This window comes from Eubalaena glacialis, chromosome 14 (genome assembly GCF_028564815.1).
Source record: "Eubalaena glacialis isolate mEubGla1 chromosome 14, mEubGla1.1.hap2.+ XY, whole genome shotgun sequence".
Classification (NCBI taxonomy): domain Eukaryota; kingdom Metazoa; phylum Chordata; class Mammalia; order Artiodactyla; family Balaenidae; genus Eubalaena; species Eubalaena glacialis.
In genome coordinates, this window is record NC_083729.1 from 19192287 (window position 1) to 19214431 (window position 22145).

At 36.1% G+C, this 22145-nt stretch overlaps 1 protein-coding gene across 6 annotated transcripts in view; it reads right to left on the reverse strand.

Moving 5' to 3' along the window:
- The window catches only part of ITSN2 (intersectin 2), a 166079-nt gene that overhangs the window by 137695 nt on the left and 6239 nt on the right, over window positions 1-22145 (reverse strand). For all 6 annotated transcript variants that reach the window (XM_061168747.1, XM_061168748.1, XM_061168744.1 and 3 more), the window contains exon 2: window positions 2278-2341. In XM_061168747.1, coding sequence (XP_061024730.1) covers window positions 2278-2308 — 31 coding nt within the window. In that variant the 5' untranslated portion in view covers window positions 2309-2341. The remainder of the gene's footprint in view (window positions 1-2277; window positions 2342-22145) is intronic.

The window sequence follows — 22145 nt, forward strand, 5'->3', positions numbered from 1 at the left end:
TTACTCAGCCATAAAAAGGAACGCAATTGGGTCATTTGTTGAGACGTGGATGGATCTAGAGACTGTCATACAGAGTGAAGTAAGTCAGAAAGAGAAAAACAAATATCGTATATTAACACATATATGTGGAACCCAGAAAAATGGTACAGATGAACCGGTTTGCAGGGCAGAAATAGAGACACAGATGTAGAGAACAAACGTATGGACAACAAGGGGGGAAAGTGGCGGGGAGGGGGGTGGTGGGATGAATTGGGAGATTGGGATTGACATACATACACTAATATGTATAAAATGCATAACTAATAAGAACCTGCTGTATAAAAAAATAAAATTAAATTAAAAAAAAAAGTTTAAAAAAATTACTATCTTTATTCCTATATACTACTCCTAAATTAACTTTACAACATTTTAGACAATTATTCAAGTAATCTTTTTTTTTGTTATTGAACATCGTTTGTTTCCAATATTTTATGTATAATGCAATGAGGTACAAAGTGATCCGTAAATGTTCAGAGAATGGAAAAAAAAAACAAAATGAAGAAAGACCAGGTCTGTACTGATTTCTTTCATGTTCATTTTGTTTATAAACCTGCTTAACATGTTGGTTGAAGTTTATAACTAAACAATGTGTTTACAGCAAACTCCTTTGTATGGGGCATAGAAATCCTCAAATTTGAGTAGAGCACATTACTACTACAATTATTACCCTGACTCTAAACTTAACATTTATCACTCATTTTGGAAAAAAAATTAATTTCAAAAAAATTATCCATGGCCTCAAATAATCTTTATAATCCCATACCATTTCCAGAGAAGGAGAAAGGCTCACATGTGAAAAGGCAAAAAACAACAAAACCCTTATCTCAAGTCCATCCTTAAATGACAGAATCCTACACACATCTGAATTTATTTTTACGTTTTATGCAAATAATTCATTTTTCTAAAACTTTTCTAAATCTCACAAGGTCAATCCTGAGTCTTAAAACTTTAGATATACAACATACATTTTCTTTATTAACAATGTACTGATTTGGGCTTCCCTGATGGCGCAGTGGTTAAGAATCCGCCTGCCAATGCAGGGGACACGGGTTCGAGCCCTGGTCCAGGAAGATCCCACATGCCGCAGAGCAACTAAGCCCGTGTGCCACACTACTGAGCCTGTGTTCTAGAGCCCACGAGCCACAACTACTGAGCCCACGTGCCACAACTACTGAAGCCTGCTCGCCTAGAAGCCAGTACTCTGCAACAAGAAAAGCCACCACAATGAGAAGCCTGCGCACCGCAACGAAGACCCAACGAAGCCAAAAATAAATAAATAAATAAATTTAAAACAACAACAACAACAACAAAAAACAATGTACTGATTTGGCCCTATGAGTGAGAACATGGTTTGTTTTTTTTTAAATGTAACTGATCAAATACTAGATGGTAACATTAACACAATCCCTTTGTGAAGGTGGTAGAATTACTGGTGATTTTTTCCTCTTTTTTTCTTTCTAGTGTTCTTTACTATTACGGTTTTCAATTCAAGTGTTAAAGAATTATTGACTGGACCCTCTATTTCTTTATATTTTTAATTAGCTAATAAAATTTACCTCAAAATTAAGAACTCAGCATCTTTGATTTGTTTAGTGATTTAAAAATATAATGCATATTCTCAATTATAAATGACATACACAGTAACAAGACCTATTAAGGGTAATTAATGTGTATCTGGGAAATAAAGCTAGAATCAGAAAAAAAAACTTTAAAAACTTTTTATTATTGCAATTACCTAAACATTTTCCTCTAATATGTTTCCTATTAAACAACTGGGTATAGGCATACATAATCCTTTATAAAAGGGAAAACGAACCAATTTTATATGTATATTAATAATTGAATATTTACTGGTTTAATCAGTTTACAATCATCTCATGCTATCAAAAACACCTTTAATATTCTCCACTTATGGCACTAAGCTTTTCGTCCTCCAGTTTTACGCATTAAACACAATGTTTGTTTAGGTTATCCTCAACTGCTCAAAGGCAAGCACCACATTCCAGATGATACTGCAGAACATGCTTATACTGAGCCGTGGGATTTACTGCATAATATTCTAATAGAAGATACATGCAGTGTTCTGAAATAAACTATCTAAATACTTTCAACAAGACTACTTCAAGTTTTTCATTTATAAGTTTAAGGAAAAATATCTAAATGGATATTTTATAACCTCTACCAAAGAAAAAAAATCTCATAACCTCTTTATCTTGCCACAAGCACGAAGCTACTTACCATTCACAGCTGTGGGAAACTGAGCCATCATGGTCCTGAATTTTCCTTGCTAGCACTCAGCCATCTACAACATGAAAACATTGTGCCATTAATAACACAACAAGGGCAGACTGCAGCTTAGTGCTTCCGCTAAGGAGTAGGAATGTCTGTCCCCTTCAGCTCACACTTCCAACAAAAAACAACGCAGGGCTTCGGCTGCTGCCGAACACAGAATTTACATTTGGGGAAGGGTAGGAGATTTTGTTGGGTAATGGTGCTGCCTTTAAAATAAAACTATTTAATGGAAAAACAGTCATATTTAATAGCAAATACTTAATAGAGAAACCTTTGGCATGAACCAATTTTGTAGAAATTAACTTGGGAAAGAGGAGGGTTGTTACAACTAGGCTAGAATTTATTTCAAAGAAATCAACTCTATAAATTAATTGTACAATAACATGGAAATCCATAATACTCTTCTTCAAAAAAAAATCCCCAAACAAGAAAAATATCCAAAATAAATGTAGCATAGCTGTAATTAAGTTCTACAGGTTTATAAAAATGGACTAAAAGTAACTATTAAAACATGTATGTTGGGCTTCCCTGGTGGCGCAGTGGTTAAGAATCCGCCTGCCAGTGCAGGGGACATGGGTTCGAGCCCTGGTGCGGGAAGATCCCACATGCCGCAGTGCGCGGGCTTCTCATTTAGATATTAACATTTTTAGAAGCCTGAGGAAAAATGTTTGCACAAGCCATCTGAACAAAGAAGGCATAAAGAGTTGCATATCGTGGTGGAAGGTGTCACCAGAGAAGTTGGCTGACTAAGCTGCCAAGAAGTGTTACAAGGTACCATATCATAGTGAATGCAGTGTGCTCAAGGAGAAAGATGACGGTACCAGTATGACCACCAAGGTAAGTCACGAAAAAACTGGTATATAAATCCAGTTTGTTCATTTACAACGATAAATTTAATGGCTAAGAGAACAAACAGCAGCTTTTCTTCCTATAAAGCAAACAATCATCTACTAAATTTTGGCCAGATCATTGCATGGTGAGCAAAGGGATTTAACTGTGATTAAAATGCTTAACGATATCAGGCATCAGCAGTCTGACACATCTACCTACACAACAGGGTAAGCAAGGACTGGCAGTAGGGATGAGCAAACCCCCAATAATGCTTGGAATGGCACTGCCAGTTTTAGTCTTCTGACTCCCAGCTTTTCTGTATGTTACCATGATATACCACCCTCCCTCTCAAAGTGCACATTCTTTTTTAAGCTTCACTGCAATGGAACTTTAAACCTTTTACAACACTTAGACTTCACCTGTCACTACACTCTTCTTAGGTAGGAGGAAATTTTACCCATGTACCAGTTAGTTTTCTTCACTCCTTTCTCAAAAGGTAATGTTAACTCCAGGTTTGGAGTTGCTTACTATACAGAAAAATAATACCTAAACTATGGTGGGGTGGTCAAGAACTCCTAGAGGAGGTACTGTGTAGAGCTTCAACAGGTGAGTAAGAATTAGTTATAACTATAATGTTAAGAACCTTGTACTTGAACCTGTGGCTGACAAGTTTTAAAAGGTTTTAAGGAGGGACACAGTCATATTTCACTTAAAATAAGACACTCAATTGTGAAGAAAAGGCCAAGACTGCATCGGGGAGATCAGTTAGAGTATCTGGCACAGATGAGAATGCTATCTGGCACCTGATCTAGAACAGTGGCCTCAGGAAGAGAGGAGAAGGGATGAACTGGAGAAGCAATGAAGTGTTTAAAGCAGGTGGAACTCAGGGACTCTTTAGACATAAGAGATCATGGAGAAAAAGGAAGCAAAGAGACGACTCCCATAATGATACTCTGTGAGACTGGGTGAAGCGTGGTGTCACCAGCTAAATAAAGTGAACACAGAAGGAAATTTCATAAATCAAGTTTTGATTACAACTTCCTCAACTATAGAAATTCTACAAACAAGTATAACACTTTTACCTCCCCAATTTTAAATTATTACAAGTAATGTTAAACCAAAATAAGCCAAATCTTGCAAAGAAACTACTGACTTAAGATATGCAGTAGCTAGGACCCCTATTTTATTAGGAGAGAATTTTTTTCCCCCAAATTTTATTTTTTTAAATTTATTTTTTAAGGCAAAATATACTTTAATATATCTGAAAATACAGTTAACAATAATTGCTACCACAGTATAACTTTTAAAAAGATTTCCTTGACTCCTTTTTGTTCTAATCTTCATTCTGCTTGATTAATTTGTAATTGCAAACTATTTACTTTGTACTCTAATATGTTTACTGTACCCACTTTTTAAAAATTAATGTTATTGGAGTATAGTTGCTTTACAATGTTGTGTTAGTTTCTACTATACAGCAAAGTGAATCAGCTATACGTATACATATGTCCCCTCTTTTTTGGATTTCCTTCCCATTTAGGTCACCACACAGCACTGAATAGAGTTCCCTGAGCTATACAGTAGGTTCTCATTAGTTATCTATTTTATACATAGTGTAAACAGTGTATATATGTCAATCCCAATCTCCCAATTCATCCCACACCCCCCTCCTGAGATTTTTTAAACGTGGGAGAAATCCTCCAAAAGCATTACCTACAATGCATTTTATAACTGCATAAAAGCATGTGCATTTCCAAAGATAGCTTAAAGAAAAAGCACAGGCTTACAAAGACAAATAAGGAATAGGATCCCACAGTCACAAAGCCTTTATCAGTTAGACCTAGGTCTAAAACTTACACATCATCTATCTAGAACCTCTGGCTAGTCATCATGTACTCTGTGAATACAACAGAATGCCACATAACAAATGCTCAATAATCACAGATATAATCCTGAAATAAAACCAAAAAAATGAATCAAGGGCTTCCGTGGTGGCGCAGTGGTTGAGAATCCGCCTGCCAATGCAGGGGACACGGGTTCAAGCCCTGGTCTGGGAAGATCCCACATGCCGCGGAGCAACAGGGCCCGTGAGCCACAACTGCTGAGCCTGCGCATCTGGAGCCTGTGCTGCGCAACGAGAGGGGCCGCGATAGTGAGAGGCCCACGCACCGCGATGAAGAGTGGTCCCCGCTTGCCGCAACTAGAGAAAGCCCTCCCACAGAAACGAAGACCCAACACAGCCAAAAATGAATAAATAAATTAATTAATTAAAAATGAATCAAATAATGTGAGGGGCAGGGAGGGCAAATCCTCTTAGGGAAGCTGAAGGTACTGGTATTACAGAATATTCTTCACCTGGTACATGGGATTTAGCCACCCATGCATGCCGGTACCACATTATAACATGTATGTACATAGGTTACATCTGATTGACTATGGTAACATCTGAATATGGTAGCATAATTGGTTGGAATCAATAAACTTCTTTTTTAAACTTTTATATATGCTATATTTAGGAATTTTTAATGCAAAATATTACATTATCTTTGCCCAACTATATCTGGATTGTTCAGATGACTTTTTAAAAATTTATTTATATATATGTTTGTATGTGTATATATATTTCAGATTATTTTCCATTATAGGTTATTACAAGATATTGAATACAGTTCCCTGTATTATACAGTAAATCCTTGTTGCTTATCTATTTTATGTATAGCAGTTTGTATCTGTTAATCCCATACTCCTAATTTATCCCTCCCCACTCCCTTTCCCCTTTGGTAGCCATAAGTTTGTTTTCTGTCTGAGTCTGTTTCTCTTCAGTATATAGATTCATTTGTATTATTTTTTTAGATTCCACATATAAGTGATATAATATTTGTCTTTCTCTGCCTCACTTACTTCATTTAGTATGATATTCTCTTGGTCGAGCCATAGAACCATTAAGCTTTTAAAGCCTACCATTTCATATCTGTTATGTTTATACCAATTCTCTCTGGCCTGTTGTAGAATAATTACTTCACGCTTATCAATTCTAATCTATATTTGCAGAGAAATAATAGTAATTGAAAATTTGAAAAATACAAGATACATTTGATGTTTTTTTAAAAAATCAACATTTTTACATTATGTAATCATAAAAGTTACTATTTACTAAGTGCTTACTATCAATGCAGTATACTTTATTAATTATCTATCTGTCTTGTTCAATAGTCATTGAGAATCTAAAATATTTCAGGTTCTGTACAAGGAGCTTCACACACAGGAGCTTGTAGACTAGTCTAACAGGTGCCAGACAATGCTAGGTACCTTTGATAATACTAATAATCCTCACAATATCCCTGGAGGACAGAGATACTGTACTCATTTCACACTTGAAGAAACTGAACTATTAAATTACTTGCCAAAATTTAGTAAGTGATGAAGCCAGGATGCAATCCTAAACCTGTCTAATTCTAAAGCCCATGAACTTCCCATGGACTTTATCTGCCTTTTCCTCTCTTAAATGGGGATAACAATTAATGCTGAGTGGGTCACAGGTTCCTGCAAGCAGCAGATCAACTTCCTCTTGCTACATTTCTAAGGGAAAGAAACACAAGCCAGAGACGCCCTCCAACACTTAGGTCTACAGCAATCACATACATAAATTACGGAGTGTTAATTATTTCTTACCTCTTGGTATAACCCTCTGAGAGGAAGAAAAGGATAATCAGCATCTCCCCAGTTACAGGGCTGATGTCTGTTTCAGGCATGTGTGATTGAAGTCAGCATCCAATAAACACCCCCTCTACTCCTTAAAGGGGGTAACATGTAATGATCGGCAATCTTGGCAGTTTGCAGTTATCATATAATTTGAACAGTGTGCTAATTATCAATGGTTTTAGAATATTTATGTGGAGATTTTCCTGCTCATAAGTGGAGAACTGACATTGTTACCTTTTTAGAAACCAAGAAAATATGTGTGGTAGATAGCAGGCATAAGGCAAAGACCACTGTTTCAATTTAATATAATCCAAATGCAATTTGGAGAATGTGGTAAATATATTCATACGAAGGCAGAGAAAAGTAGAAATGCTTGAATAGGAGTAGGAAATCCTTCTTCTACAAAGGGTCTGTAAGACCCAGAAGGAAAAAAAATTGTAGCCATTATAAATAAAAAGTAGTTCAATTAAGGTTGGATTTGTTTAGAAGCACAGAATCATAAGGAAACAATTACAGTAATTATTTAGTCTAAAACCCTCAATTTTCAAGATGGGAAAACTAAAAGACTTCTATGAGCTCAAATAGCTAGTCAGTAGCAAAACTGGTCCTAGAAACCACATTTCTTATGTCCAATGCTTTGTTTTTAAGTTTCCCAACTGCCTGATTATATCACCTGGGACATTTTCTAGTTCTACAGATTCCCAGGCCCATCACCGGGAGATTGTGACTCAGTAAGTGGGTCATTACATTAATTAGGGCATGAACCTCCTAAAATGGTCTTCCTGTCTTCCACAGAGCTACTACTTTTTTCCACAACATCCACTGATGCCCTTCTACTTAAATTCCCCCACTGATTACAAGTTAAAGCCCAAACTTCTTAGTATGAAATATGGCACCCTTCAAAATCCCACCCCAATCTACTTTACCACACGCATGTCTAGACACTTCCCCTAGATTCAGATGTCCTAAGTACACCAACCTTTCCTTGAAGCAGAGAGGCTTTTTTCACTCCCCTATTCCTTTGTAAAGAGCTGTTCCCTCTGTCACGTTCACCACACTTTCTTCTCATTCTTCAACTCCCAACTCAAATGTCACCTCTTCTTTGGAAGACTTCTGTCCTCTCAGGTAGTTAGTCACTATCTCCTAGGTATGCCCATAACACTGTTCATGCCACAATAACTTCACTTATCATACTGTATCCCAATTTCACATGTTTGCCTGTTTCACTTGTTCTGGACACAGACCATTTTTATTCACCTCTATGCCTAGTGCCTAAACCAGATCTACTTGCTAAACAAATGAACTGGGTAAATGAATAAGATGGTTGAGATATGGGGAAAAAAAAAAGAAAGTGAGGCAGGCATGGAGAAAAGTAGTATTGAATTGAATACGTATGTAGAAAAGAAACTGGTAAGAAAGCAGAGCAGGCTCCAAACTACTTCCTTGAAATCCTGCAGGCATCGGAGTTGTGGATTTTAAACCAAATTGTTCCTTGCAACATGGCCCTTCTGTAACTTGTTTATTTTTTTTCTTGTAAGTACACTTTTAGAGATAAAGGTTTATTTCCCATTGAATTCTAAAGGCTTTTTATTGGGATGAGGAGAAAGGCTTGGGTTTTTCAATTATACTTTGAATTATGTTGGTTGAATGCTGATTAGTGTAAATAATTTGACTGAAGGTCTTACATTCAAACGCAAGATAATCAAGTTCCTGAAGGCATATCTTGTAAAACTTTCTCCAGTGCCTCCTCCACTTCATGTGCTACATACATAAAAGGCAACTCTCCAAACTTGCTGATTAGTTTGGAAAAATGTTCTTTCCCCATCTGATTCCCAAGGAGATCAAGGTCAGTTCCACGAGAGAATGATTAAAGCAAAATACCTACTTCTTTATAGTTCTTGCAGTAATATGAAACTTACAGAGTACATATATTCTCCATACCTGTTCCCCATCTATCTATTCATTCATTTTTTCTTTCATCCACATATTTATTCATCAAACATGAATAGTCACAGAAGTCATGACTAAGCCATTAGTTTTGGCAATCTGTTGTGAGTAGTGTTCCAGTATGGTGAGCTGGCTGTAAAAGTCAAGTTGAAGTAGATTAGGCAGTAAACGGGAGGTGAAATGTAGGTGACTCAAGATGTATGTTGTTAAGGGAACGGGAAAAACAGGTGCCAGGTGCGAGGAGAGATAAGAGGCTTTAGGAAAGAGGAAAGATTATAAGGGTTTACTTTTTAGATGGGAGAACAAAACTACTTTTAGAGGAAGAGGGAGAGATTTAATTTTGAAAAGGGAAAAGGAAAGGAGGTTACCTAACAAAAGTCTGGGTCCAGAGAAAGTGGAAGTTGACAGCTCTAGCGTATAAAGTTAGACTCTGGGACAGAATAAAAGACAGGAAAAGTGGTAAGGATGAATATATATAAGTTTGGAAGCAGAGGAAAAAGAAGTTGAGAAAATGAGAAAGTAAAGCTTTTCTTTGCAACCCTTCTTTCTCTCTTTTCTTTGGGCCCAGACAAGAGTTCAAAGGGACAATAGTCCCAGGCCCCCAGGTGCCTAAACACAAATTTCTCTCTACAGGCCAAAAAAGAGAGGGCCACATGCAAATCAGTTCCCATGAATCAACCAGACATGTGCATTTCAAATTAGCTCATGCCTTATACATCAAAACGTTTGTTAAATGAATGAATGTGGGGAAAAAATTTCTAGGCAGAGATAATAGTACATGCAAAAGCAGAGGGAAGAGTGTGGTCTGGGAAAATAGGCGGCAGCTTATTCATATGAAATACTGAAGAGCTAACAACAATGCAAGGAACTGTAACAATAGCTGTAAAAATAAGTATTGCATCAATACTTAGCTAATATGAACTACAGAAATGATCCCTGAAAGTATAGTCTTAATACCTAGCTAAAACAAATGTAAATCAGCACAACCTTTCTGGAAAGGAATTTGGAAACATATTTATAGGCTGCCTTATTACAAAAAGAATTAAAGCCCCCACAAAAATACAAAACACATTTAAGTAAAAAGTAGATTACTAACTGAAGTAATACAGAAAATAAATGATCACTGTACTTCAAACTTTTGCATATGTTTGACATTTTTCATAATAAAAGTTGAAAAAGAAAACCAGCTTTTGACCTTCATGCATCTGACTTGACCACTGGCTCTCCTCCTTCACTGCTGTCCCCTACAATCACCAGAGTAATTCCTTGACTGCTTTAACACCTAGCTCACTATCTACTCTCCAGCATTATTCCCAAAATAATTCTTGGTGATGTCAATATTCACACAGATGATCCTACCCATATCTTGGCCTCTAAGTCTTTGACCTCCTTTGTTCCAAAAATCTTACCCTCCATCTTATCTTAGCCATCTACTCCCAGGTCACACCCTAGGCCTTGTTATTACCAATAACTGTACTCTTCTGTAATCCATTTCAAGTCTGCCATGCCCCTTTCACCAGCACCATCTCAACAGCCCTATCTCTCCACTTTCCTAACTCCAACAATTCTTTAACCCTACCTGGACCTACAAACTATTGGTCTTATCAACTTTTCACTGTCCCTCAATCTTCCTTATATCCTCACACCCTTCCTGATGTCCCAATGTCCCTCCTTACCCAAATTAAATATCACAGTCCACCATTATAAGCAGTTAGTTGTATACACCCTCAACTTCACTCTCCTCTCTCGCTACATACTACAGATCTGGCAAAATCTCAGTCTTTTCTAAATCCAACTCTCTAGTTATTCCATGACTATATAAATGAAGTTGCTGACTGGTCTCACTTTAGATTCCTGAGCACTAACTCAAGTGGACCCTACGTCCTGCCTGACAAGTCCACATTTCCCTAGTCCATTTGCTTTCCCACTCGCTTAGATGACTATTTCACACTTCGCTCTTTCAGTCTCCCAGACTTGTAACATGTTACAAATACTTTTTATCCAGTTTGTTGTTGTACCAACTTTGTTATACCTTTTTGTCAATCTTTTCCTTTATGACTACTGAGTATGCTATCATGCTAAGAAAGGGCTGTCTCACATCAGAAAATTGCCCAAATTTTCTTCTAGTACCTGTATATTTTTCAAAATTTATATATTTGATCTATCTGGATTTTTATTTTAGAACGGAAAGACAGATATGAGTCTAAATTATTTTCTCCACTCTTGCACCACTAGTGATGTCTATCACTTTTTCTGAGACCATTTATGAAATAATTTAGCTTTTCCTAATCGACCTAAAATGCATCTCTTTTCTTATACACTAAGTTTACTCACAGTCTATATTTCTGTTCTGAGGGTCTTCCTGTGTACTCCTATCTCAGGGTTCTAATTACCATAGTGTTCGAATATGCAAATCCTTCTCTACTCACTAACCTATTTTTTCATAATTTTTGAGGCTATTCTCAGATGCGTATTTTTGCATCCTTCAGTAGATCCCTCCTCCTATCTCATTTATTTCTAGGTACTTTATGGTTATAGTAAAAATGACACACTAGCTTTATATATGTTTGGTATACAAGAAACATATTCATTTTGGTAAATTTACATTGCAATGAATACGTCTGGTTCATTTGCCTGCTTGGTCCATGGTTGTTTATCTCATGACAAAAACATCAGCCAAATTCCAATAGGAGAGCATACTACAATATACCTAACCAGTACCCCTCAAAACTGTCAAAGTCATCAGAAACAAGTAAAGTTTGAGTAACAGTCACAACCAAGAAGAGCCTAAGGAGCCAGGACAATTAAATGTACTATGGTATGGGATCCTGGAACACAAAAAGGACATTAGGTAAAAACTAAGGAAAAGTAAATAAAGCATGGACTTTAGTTAATAATAATGTACCAATATTGGTTCATTAATTGTAACAACTGTACTGTACTAATGTAAGTTATCAATAACGAGTAGAAAGGTATATGGGAAACTCTGTACTATCTGCTCAATTTTTCTGTAAATTTTAAACTGTCCAAAAAAAAAAGTATATCAATTTTTTAAAGAAGGCAAATACCACAGAAGTAGAAGGTTTATGGTAAAATATGTGCCTTTAAATTTGGCAACATTCACCCAAAACAAAATACCCACTTGGCCCATTTATAAGAACTTATCTTAAGAAAATAATCCAAAGGAGGAAAATAGAATGCAAAGATGCATATCACAGTGTCATCAACAGTAGAAAAAAATACAAATAAGGTAATTTATCTAACAGAGAAAGGAACAAGAAAATAAAGTTATATTAACTTAGAATAATATGCATCTATTTACGAATGATAATTTCAAGGCCACAGTAGATAGGTAATGTTTATGATACAATGTGTTTCTAAAAAATACAAAATTCTAGAATAGGATACAAATATTCAAAATTGTTAGCACATGTCAAGGATTAGAAGAAAACCTCTTGAGGAAAATGTATAATAAATGTTTATTATACATTCACTAAATAATAATATTCATAACAGTTTTATTTATAATAGCAAAAAACTTGAAACAACCTAAACATCAGAGAACAGGAGTATGGTTAATAAATCATAGCCTACTACTAGATAAAAACATCACAGCCATTAAAACTTACGAAAATTATGAAACAACACAGAAAAAAAAAATCTTCCATGTAATGTGTAGACAAAAATCTACACTATGATTACAACTACGTAAAAATTATATATGGGTGTGTGTGCGTGTGTATAAACAGTTCAAACTCTAGCACCTACCTCCTCTTCCTGGAGGTTGGTGAGTGGGGCTGAAAATTCCCACCCTCTAATCCTCTAGGTCTCTCTGGTTGTCCAGCCTTATGCTGAGGCTATCTAGGGGTGCCCCTCTCAGTCACCTCATTAACATAAGCTCATGTATGATGGAAAGCAGCTTTCCTATCACTCAGGGAATTCCAAAGGTTTTAGGAGCTCTGTGCCAGGAATCAGGGACAAAGACCAAATATATTGGTATTACACTACATCATCTTTTAACCCTATAGCCAATATCAATCACCCAGAGCCTCTCCCTTGTCAATTTCTTAGTCTATTTTAAACAATATTAAGTAACAAGTCTGTTTTACCAAAAACATTTAACTGAAATCACCAATCTCATCTCAAATCCAACCATGCTACATCCAGTGCTAAAACAGGAAAAGTACACTCCACACACACCGTGCTGCAGAGGCCTAAAGAGACTGAATCCAAACTGATGCCACACCAGAGCAGGGCCCACATGGGAGAGCTTCTACCGGTTACTGGTAAATTCCAATCTCCACCAAAACACAAACAGAACAAGAGAGTAAAGGAAAGAAAAACTAGTGGCCAATGGATAGAAAAGCATTCATACATTTTCTTACTCTGGCAAGCCAATTAACTCTTTTTTTAAATATCAATACATTTCAAGTAAAGCATGCAATCACTGCAGCAAAAATAACACTCTTAAATAGAACATCCCAGTCATTCAAGAAAGTGAATATAAAATAATAAATATGCAATGAGGACTTTAAAGGCAAACTCCAAGTTCTGACAGGGACAAAAATTACCAGGAAAGAATAAAATAGAGATATTCTAACATGGAATGAGTCACACTTTAAAAAAAAGTGTATCCAGAAAACATCTACCACTGAACAGCAACACCTAACCAAAGTAAGGTCTCACTTTTCCCAACTACTTCAAATCACAAATTTACAAATTCTCTTCACCCATCTGAATTCTTTAATTTTGAGGGGTCATGGACTATTTTTTTTTTTTTAAAGAAATTTGGCAAACCCAGTTTCTCTCGGAAAAAACACAAATGCACAAAATGTGGCATACAATTTCAAAGGTTTCAGGCTTCCAAAGCCAATCTGTGGACTTTCAGAGATTCATGTATTCCATAGTTAAGACCCTTAATTAAATGTACACTAATACCCATTTAAAAAATTTATTAGAGTGGGTATCAGAGTGGAAAAGAATCTGTCCAATTATGTAGTCCATTCATTCTCAAACTATTCTAACCGTGGCCCACCTAAGTGGAACAAGAGATCCAACCTACCCACTTGCTCCTATATTCCAGTAGAAAAATAACTCCACGATGAAGAAATTATAGCAATGAAACAGTTACACAAGAGCAAAATGGTCAACAAAATTAAATCTAACATTCTTTAATTACAGTTAATTCAAGAGTAGCAGAAACGGGAACCAAATCAAACTCAAGGCAATCCAATGATGCACTGAAAATAGTATCCATCAGTGTGGGCGTGCATAGTAGGAATTTTTCAATTCAATTCAGTGCTGCCAAAGTTTTGTAGAGTTAACAGATTACTTAGAAGAAAACTAAGAACCCTCAGGAAGCTCTAGAAATTGGCTAGTTTTAGTTTATGAACACTAAATTTCAGTAATCCTTAATAACTCAGATTATAAGTAGCCTATAGGAATACATAAAAATCAAAGACTATGGAAACGGAATAACAATAGCCCCCAAGAATTGAGGAAATGACTTGCATTTTAGTTTCATTCGTCAGAAAAAGCCTTCTGACCTAGCATATGTCTTGAACTTATCTGGGAAGCAGCAATAGAATCCAATAATTTTCAACCACTGTGATTCTGTGATTCTGCTCACCAACAGTATAAAATCTAATCTCCTACTAAATTGGATCCCTCGTACCTTGCTGGTGAGAATGTAAAATGATTTAGCTGCTTTCAAAGACAATTTAGCAGTTCCTCAAAATGTTAAACATAGGTTACCATAAAACTCAGCAATTCCACCCCTAGGTATGAACTCAGGAGAAATGAAAACATAAACCTATGTCCATACAAAAACTTGTACACGAATGCTCACAGCAGCATTATTTATAATAGCCAAAAGTGGAAACAACCCAAATGTCCATCAACTGATGAATGGATAAACAAATGTGGTATACCCACACAATGGAACCTTTGGCCATAAAAAGGAACTAATTACTGATACATGCTACAACATGGATGCACTTTAAAAACATTACGGTAAGTGAAAGAAGCTAGTCACAAAAGACCACATACTCTATGTTCTCATTTATATGAGGTGTCCAGAATAGGCAAATTCATAGAGACAGAAAGTAGATTAGTGGTTCCCTAGAGCTTGGGGTATTGGAGGGAAATGGAGAGAGGTTGTTAATAGGTATAGGGGGTTCTTTTGGATGATGAAAATGTTCTAAAATTTGTGATGATGCTTGTGCAATTCTGTGACTCTAATAAAAACCACAGAGCTGTAAACTTAAAAAGGGTGAACTTTATGGTTTATGAATTATATCTCGATAAAGCTGATTTTTTAAAAAAAAATCTAATCTCCTTCACATGGCATACAAGGTGTTTTAGGGTTTATCTTCTGCCTACTTTTCCACTCTTGGAATACCTTCCCCCTCCACCTCTGCCCCATCTTATTCCTATTCCCCCCTCTCTGAATCTGTGTAACTACCTACCTTCTCAGTGACACTTCCACTTACAAAAGCTTTCTTTGCCACATTCTCATTTTATCTTGTATATATCTCCATTAAACTACATACCAACTAGTAATGTAACCTTTGTTTTCATTCCTGCCCACCTCTATTAGACTGTGAGTTCCTGTGAACGTCTCTTCATCTTCATATACCTAGTGCTCAGCAGTCAGCCACATGGTAGGTACTAAAATATCCTTTAATAAACACAAATGCTTTGACTCTGCGAGATTAGCATCCTTTCAACTGCACTGACGACAAGCAAGTTGACAGTCTGGAACTTGAACTTTGAAAGCAGATCAACCAACTGAGTTCTAATCCCAGTGTAGTTACTTCTTAGTTTAGTAGACTTCCACATGACATAGCTTCAATTTCCTAACCTATAAATGTGGATAATGCCAGGCTGTTTTAAGGCTCAGCTATCATGTCTGTAAAGCATCTGGCGCACACAAGGTGATAATAAATGATGGCTATTACTACTATTATTTCAACATGATTTTCAACTATAATACAGTCAGCCCCCTACATACGAACCTTCAAGTTGCAAACTTTCAGATACGAACATCTGTTCGCATGTCCAATCACGTTAGTTCACATGTCGGGTGTACACTGTCACGTGCATGCATCCTCTACAAGTGGTTGTGCTTTTGTGTACTCTACTGTACAGTACTGTATAGAGTTCAGTAGTACAGTATCTTTATTTCAAGCCCAGCATGTCCGGAAGAAAGCGTAAAAGCAGCACTGACAGAACTGGTACTGCTAAGAAACGCCAAGCGATAACGATGGAAACAAAAGTGAAAATAATTGAGAGAGTGGAGCGACAAGAGGAAGAAGAAGTGACTGAAGAACCGAAGAGATTCATGACACAGGAAATGGCAAGGGGATTTTCTTTATTTGAGGAGGCACTGTTAGTTTTTGAGGCACAGGACCTGAACGTAGAATCGTACATGAAGGTTGCAGCAGCAGTTCAGAATGCAATCCAGTGCTACCGTGTCATCTATGACGAAAAAAAAGAGCTACTACCCAAACATCACTGGATCGTTTTTTCAAGAGGGTAGACAGAACTGAATCCAGCAAGGAACCAGAACCTGTGCCATCAACGTCAGGCATGGGTGAAATTGCAACTTTCCCTCCTTCTCCTATTGCTGACGATCCTTCAGCTCTACTATCTCCCACCTCCTCTCCCTCCTCCAGTCAGTAACTCTTCTTGCCTGTTCACTTGATGCCAGCCCCTGTATGCCAGCTGCTGTATTGTACTACTGTATTTGTCAAGGTACTGTACTGTAACATTAAACATGTTTTCTTTATTTTTTGTTTGTTTTTTTATGTATTATTTGTGTGAAAAGTATTATAAACCTATTACAGTTCAGTAATATATAGCCAATTGTGTTAGTTTGGTACCTAGGCTAATTTTGTTGGACTTAGGAACAAATTGGACTTACGAACACGCTCTCAGAACGGAGTTTGTTCGTATGTGGGGGATTTACTGTAGTTGGCTTGATTTCACTGAATTGATGTAACAAACCACAGTTGTACCAATTACTAATAAAAAGGACATGTTTTTCTTACAAATATTGATTATACTTGAGTAGAAGGTGACCACTATTTCTACCGAGAGGCTTAGCACCCCAAATACACAAAGCATGTTGAGACTCAAAAGCTTCAAAAAGAGAATTGTTCTATACAAACTTAGTTCTTGGTTCTAGTTCTTCAACTTAGCATCTTCAGTTTAAGACATCTGAATATAAATTGTAAGTTTGGACTTTTATAAATGTTAAGTTTAGCCCACAAAGAATCAACCAATAAACAGGGCAAAAAAAGAACTGGAATGGTAAACTAATACTGAAGTAGCTAGCACTCCAATTATATCAAAGATTTAAATTAAACCAATTTTAGAAGAATTAGTCAACAACTCTGAACAAGACAATTCACCCACACGAAGGGGGAAAAAACATCTAAGAATAGCTTGTGACTCAGCCTGCACTGCTGTAAGGGGAGGGTTGGGGGAGCTGGCTATTTTGTCTATTCTCTTCTGTCTCATATCAGGACTAAATATTAGTAGAAGTATAGAAGGAGAAGTATAGAGGGAAAAAATTCAGGTAGATTCTTCACCTTCCAGTAAAATATCACCTCTCTGAAATAAAGACAACTTTCTAAGTTTTGAAGCCATGCAAGAAAACACAAAGGAAATAGCAAAAATTCATTTATATAAGTATTTTAAACTTCTGTTGAAAACAAAATTAAAAGATATACAATTGGAAAAAAATCACAACAAATATGACAGCCATTATTTTTAATATACAGAGAACTACTAAAATAATGAAAACAAATAGACAATTTTCCAAAGAGGAAATAAAACTGGCTAATAAACGTTAACATCACTAATAATCAAGAAAATACAAATGAAGTTTTCTTTTGTTTCTCCTTATAAACTTATTAAAAAAAAACACAACAATAGACACTAGACAGTAGTCAGGGCTAGCAAACGTGAGAAGAGATGAGTACTACAGACATACTCATGGGGGTGCAAACTGGTAGAGCTCTTCAGAAGGCAGTGTGAAAATATACAGCAAGAATCCTAACAACGTTCTTATCCTGTAAGTCAATAATTTCACTTCTGGAAATCTGTCATAAGGAAATAATAATAAATGTGGGAAAGACTTCACTTACAATGATACTCACTGCAGTTATTATTAGTTACTACACAAAAAAATTGGAAATAATATGAGCATCCAATAATGGGAGAACACACTGAGCCAAGTATTATGCTGCCACTTAAATTCATAATGATATGTAAATTATATCTCAATAACCTATTTTTTAAAAAACAATTTCAGCTAGACCATGTAATAACCTGGAAACTGGTTATGCTCTTATAATTTATGATATACTATAAATGTGTATTTATCATTATTAAAAATAACAGCGGCTAACAATCACTGAATACTTACCAAATACCAAGCCTGACACTCAGGTCTTTACTTGTCACTGTTATCTCATTATCATTGATATCATCATTATCAGGGCCATCCTAGAAGTCTGAGGCCCAGGGCCACTTACCCACTGTGAGGCTAGCCCAAGATAAATCACACTTTAAAGGAGGTCTCAGTGTAAACATTTTCATAGGCCCCTTGAGAATATTAAAAAAATAGTTTGAAGTTATTTATTTCAGAAAAGAAAGGTACAGTACCCCTGACCCACCCCCCTCCCTGCAAGCACAGCCCAGAGCAGCCCTAGCTGACCTAACCAAAAGACAGGTCTGATTATTATTGTTACATTTATTGAAAAGTCATTATGAGATGGTCACACTAAACATACATTATCTCTTCATCCTCATAACAACTCTAGGGATAAATATTATTATGAAATCTCCACTTTTTAAAGAAAAGAAAACTGAGGCTTAGTGAGATTGTTACACTCACAAAGCTAATGAAAGGCTAAGTTGGAACTAAAACCCCAGACAGCACAAGCCATGTTCCTAACTACAGTGTTGTATTGTAAAACATGTACAAAAATATATATGCAAAAACAAAGAGAAAAGAGAGGGTGGATGGGAGACACCAAAATATTGTTGTCATTGGTTGTTGGACTTGGAATAACTTTTTTCTCCTACTTTTTTTCCCTCTATTTTACAAAGTTTCTTCAATCAGCATGCATTATTTTCATAATGAAAAATAGTTTCAGTTACATGATGAGACATAAAGAGGAAAGGAATTTGAAAAAACATCAAATTAAATGACAAATAAATTACGTTGTTAATATATAAAGTGCTCACTTGTTATTCTTCTAGATCAGCAGTCAGTATACCTCAAGATTAGGCTAGTGGAACAAGAGAATGTCCCTTAGTCTCTTATCAAAGCTAGAAGAACAGAAACGTAATGAACGCTGGAGAAAAAAGGAGTTGAGATCTTATCCAGTGTGCTGACAGCCAGGGAAAGGTGTGCAGGAACCCAAGTCTCCAAAGACAAAAGCTGCAGGGTTCCTTCTCTCCCCAAGCCCAAGGCTTCTACTTCCGGCAAAGGCTGCCAGTGGGCCTACCCACCAAGTCACCAAACTTCCCTGGGCATTTCAAGATCTTACCAAGTTTACACCAGGACCCTCCAACTTCCCCCGTCCCCTCACACTGAAAAAAGGGGGAAGTCAGAAGAGAAACTGAACCCTGTTTCATAGCAGAAGGAATCTAGAAGGAAGATTTAAATATTCTGAACACTAGACCAGGTATGCTGGGTGAAAGAAGAACTTATTTCATCAGGCTTTCCCAGAGGCAAGGTTGATAATCCTCAAAATCACTCTAAATAACTTGCGGTTCCCAGAATGGGGAATTTCCACATCTGTTTTCACTCGGTTTTAGTCTCTGGGCCCTCCGTCTCTCCCTCCTTCCCCACTGGCCTTCAAAGCCCAGTTCCAAGGTTACTTCCTCAGTGTAAGTTTCTCTATTTTACATACTGGGAAGGTTGATTTCCTTCTTGATATCACCAACATCATCATGAGCACCTTTAATTCAAATCAACAAATCTTTACGGAGTCATCAGAGGTATAGCACCTGTATAAGATGTGTAAGCGCAGGGAATACACAAGAGGAATAAGACCAAAATTGAGTACTGCATGTTAAGTGCTATAGGTATAAAGAAAAGACAGAAGATGGGCACCTAACTTTGCCTTAAGACTAGAAAGTTGTTAGATGAGTAATCCCAGAGGAAATGACTCCTAAACTGAGTAATGAAGAACTAAACAATAGGTATCACGCAGTAGGCCAGGAAGAGAAAACAGATTTTTAGGAATTGGGAACAGAAATGGTCAAGGACACAGAAGAAAAAACTGTTTTAAAATTTAAAACATAATGTCAGAGGACTTTGTAAATGGAGCTAATAATAGCACCTACATCACAGGGGTGTTGTAAAAATTAAATGAGTTAATAAATACAACGAATTAGAATAGTGCTACACATGCGGATTACTACATAAATGTTAGCTATTATCATTATCATTGATAAGAATCAATTTACAAAACTAAGGAACAAACTTGGAAAAAAATTTACACCTATAAGCAAGAGTTAATATTCTTAATATATAAAGAATTCTTAGAAATAACCAAGAGATGAACATGCCAATGAAGTGAGAAAAGGGCAAAGACAAATATTTCTCAGAGAAAAAAAAAATTTAAGTATAACCTTATTAATATTCAGAGAAAGAAAAATTAAAACAAGGGTCTCTATCAAATTATTAGATTAAAGAAAAAAAAGCCAGTGTTTCTGAGGATGTGGGGAATAGGACTGATTACATCTGGTAGGAGAACACTTTGGTACTGACAAGTTTTTCTAGAAGACAACTTGGCAATACATTTACATGGGCCTTAGGAAGTGTCCATACCTTTTGATCCAATACCACTGCAACTACTAGAAATTTATTCTAAGGAAATAATCATAGACGTAAACACAGATATGGTTACAAGGATGCTAACTGTGGCACAATTTAAAATAACAACAACAAAAAAACTATAAACTACCTTAATGTTAGAGAACCAATATGAGACAATGATATGAGCACAGTACATAGAGTCAGACTAAGTTCATAACGTATGGCTGCCACTTATTGGCTGTGGGATCTCGGGAAAATTACTAAACCTGTCCTTGCTCAATTTTCTCAGCTGTAAAATAAATAATAAAAGAACAGCTCTTATAGAGAGGCTAAAGACTAAATGGGCAAAAATATGTAAAGTGTCTCAAAAGTATTGATAACCAGGATATAGTAAATGCACAATAAATATTAGACATTATTAACATACCGTAGTAGCAAGGCAATATTATTAAGCCAATAAAAATTATATTGTAGATAAATATATAATAAAGTAGAACCATGGTTTTTGATAAATGCTAGTAAGCTAAAAAGCAGATTATATAAGTAGAGTATATAATTCCATTTTTCCCAAAGAAAAATTTCTAGAAGGAGATCTACTAAAATATTAACACTGAACATTTCTCCAGGTAATATGAATTAGGGACTATTATTTTCTTCTTTCAAATTCCCTGTAGCTTTCCAGTTTTACACAAGGAACATTATATTACTCATCACAATAAAAATGGTACAAACAGAAAGTCTATAGAATTTAAAAACAAACACAACATAGCACTTTTAGAAAAAACCAAATTAAGGTATCTATTCTAAACTATTTGATAAATCTCTGCTCTAGGTTCATGTTGTGCCTGAGGTTTTTTGTTTTTTGTTTTCTGGCTTAAGTTACTAGAAAACAGAAATATTAAGAGATCTGCTGGGTCCAAACCAAATAGTAAATGATAAACATTTCTGTTAAATACAATGACCTGAAATACTATTAAATTTACTCATAAAATGTGTACAATAATCCTTCCCCAATCTTGAATTCCTTAATAATTTTGAATGAGGCCAATTTACTTCTCTCAATTCACCCTCACCCACCTACCCACACATTCCCTAGCCTCATTTCCTACCTTACTTTTCTCCATGGCACTTAACAAATTGTAACTCCTAGACATTTTGTCTCTGCTCCCCCTTCTTGAATACAAGTAGCACAAGGGCAAGGTTTTTGTGTATTTTTTTTCACTGTTTATATTCTCAGTGGTTGGGCCAGTTCCTGGCATGTAGACACTCATTATTTGCTAAAAGAAAGAATTAATTCAATACCAAGAATTACAAGTGATTTCTGTTGGGTTTAACTTTTTAAAGAGGAAAGACAGTGTTTGAGAAAAAAGAAAAGAAAGTTAAAGCAGGTGGCAGAAAAGGTGGAAAGAGGGGCTTTTTTTTTTCATTGAAGCCCCTGGAAAGACAAAGATGGGGTAAAGTCAACCTAATGAGGAAAGCAATAGCAAAGATGGATTTA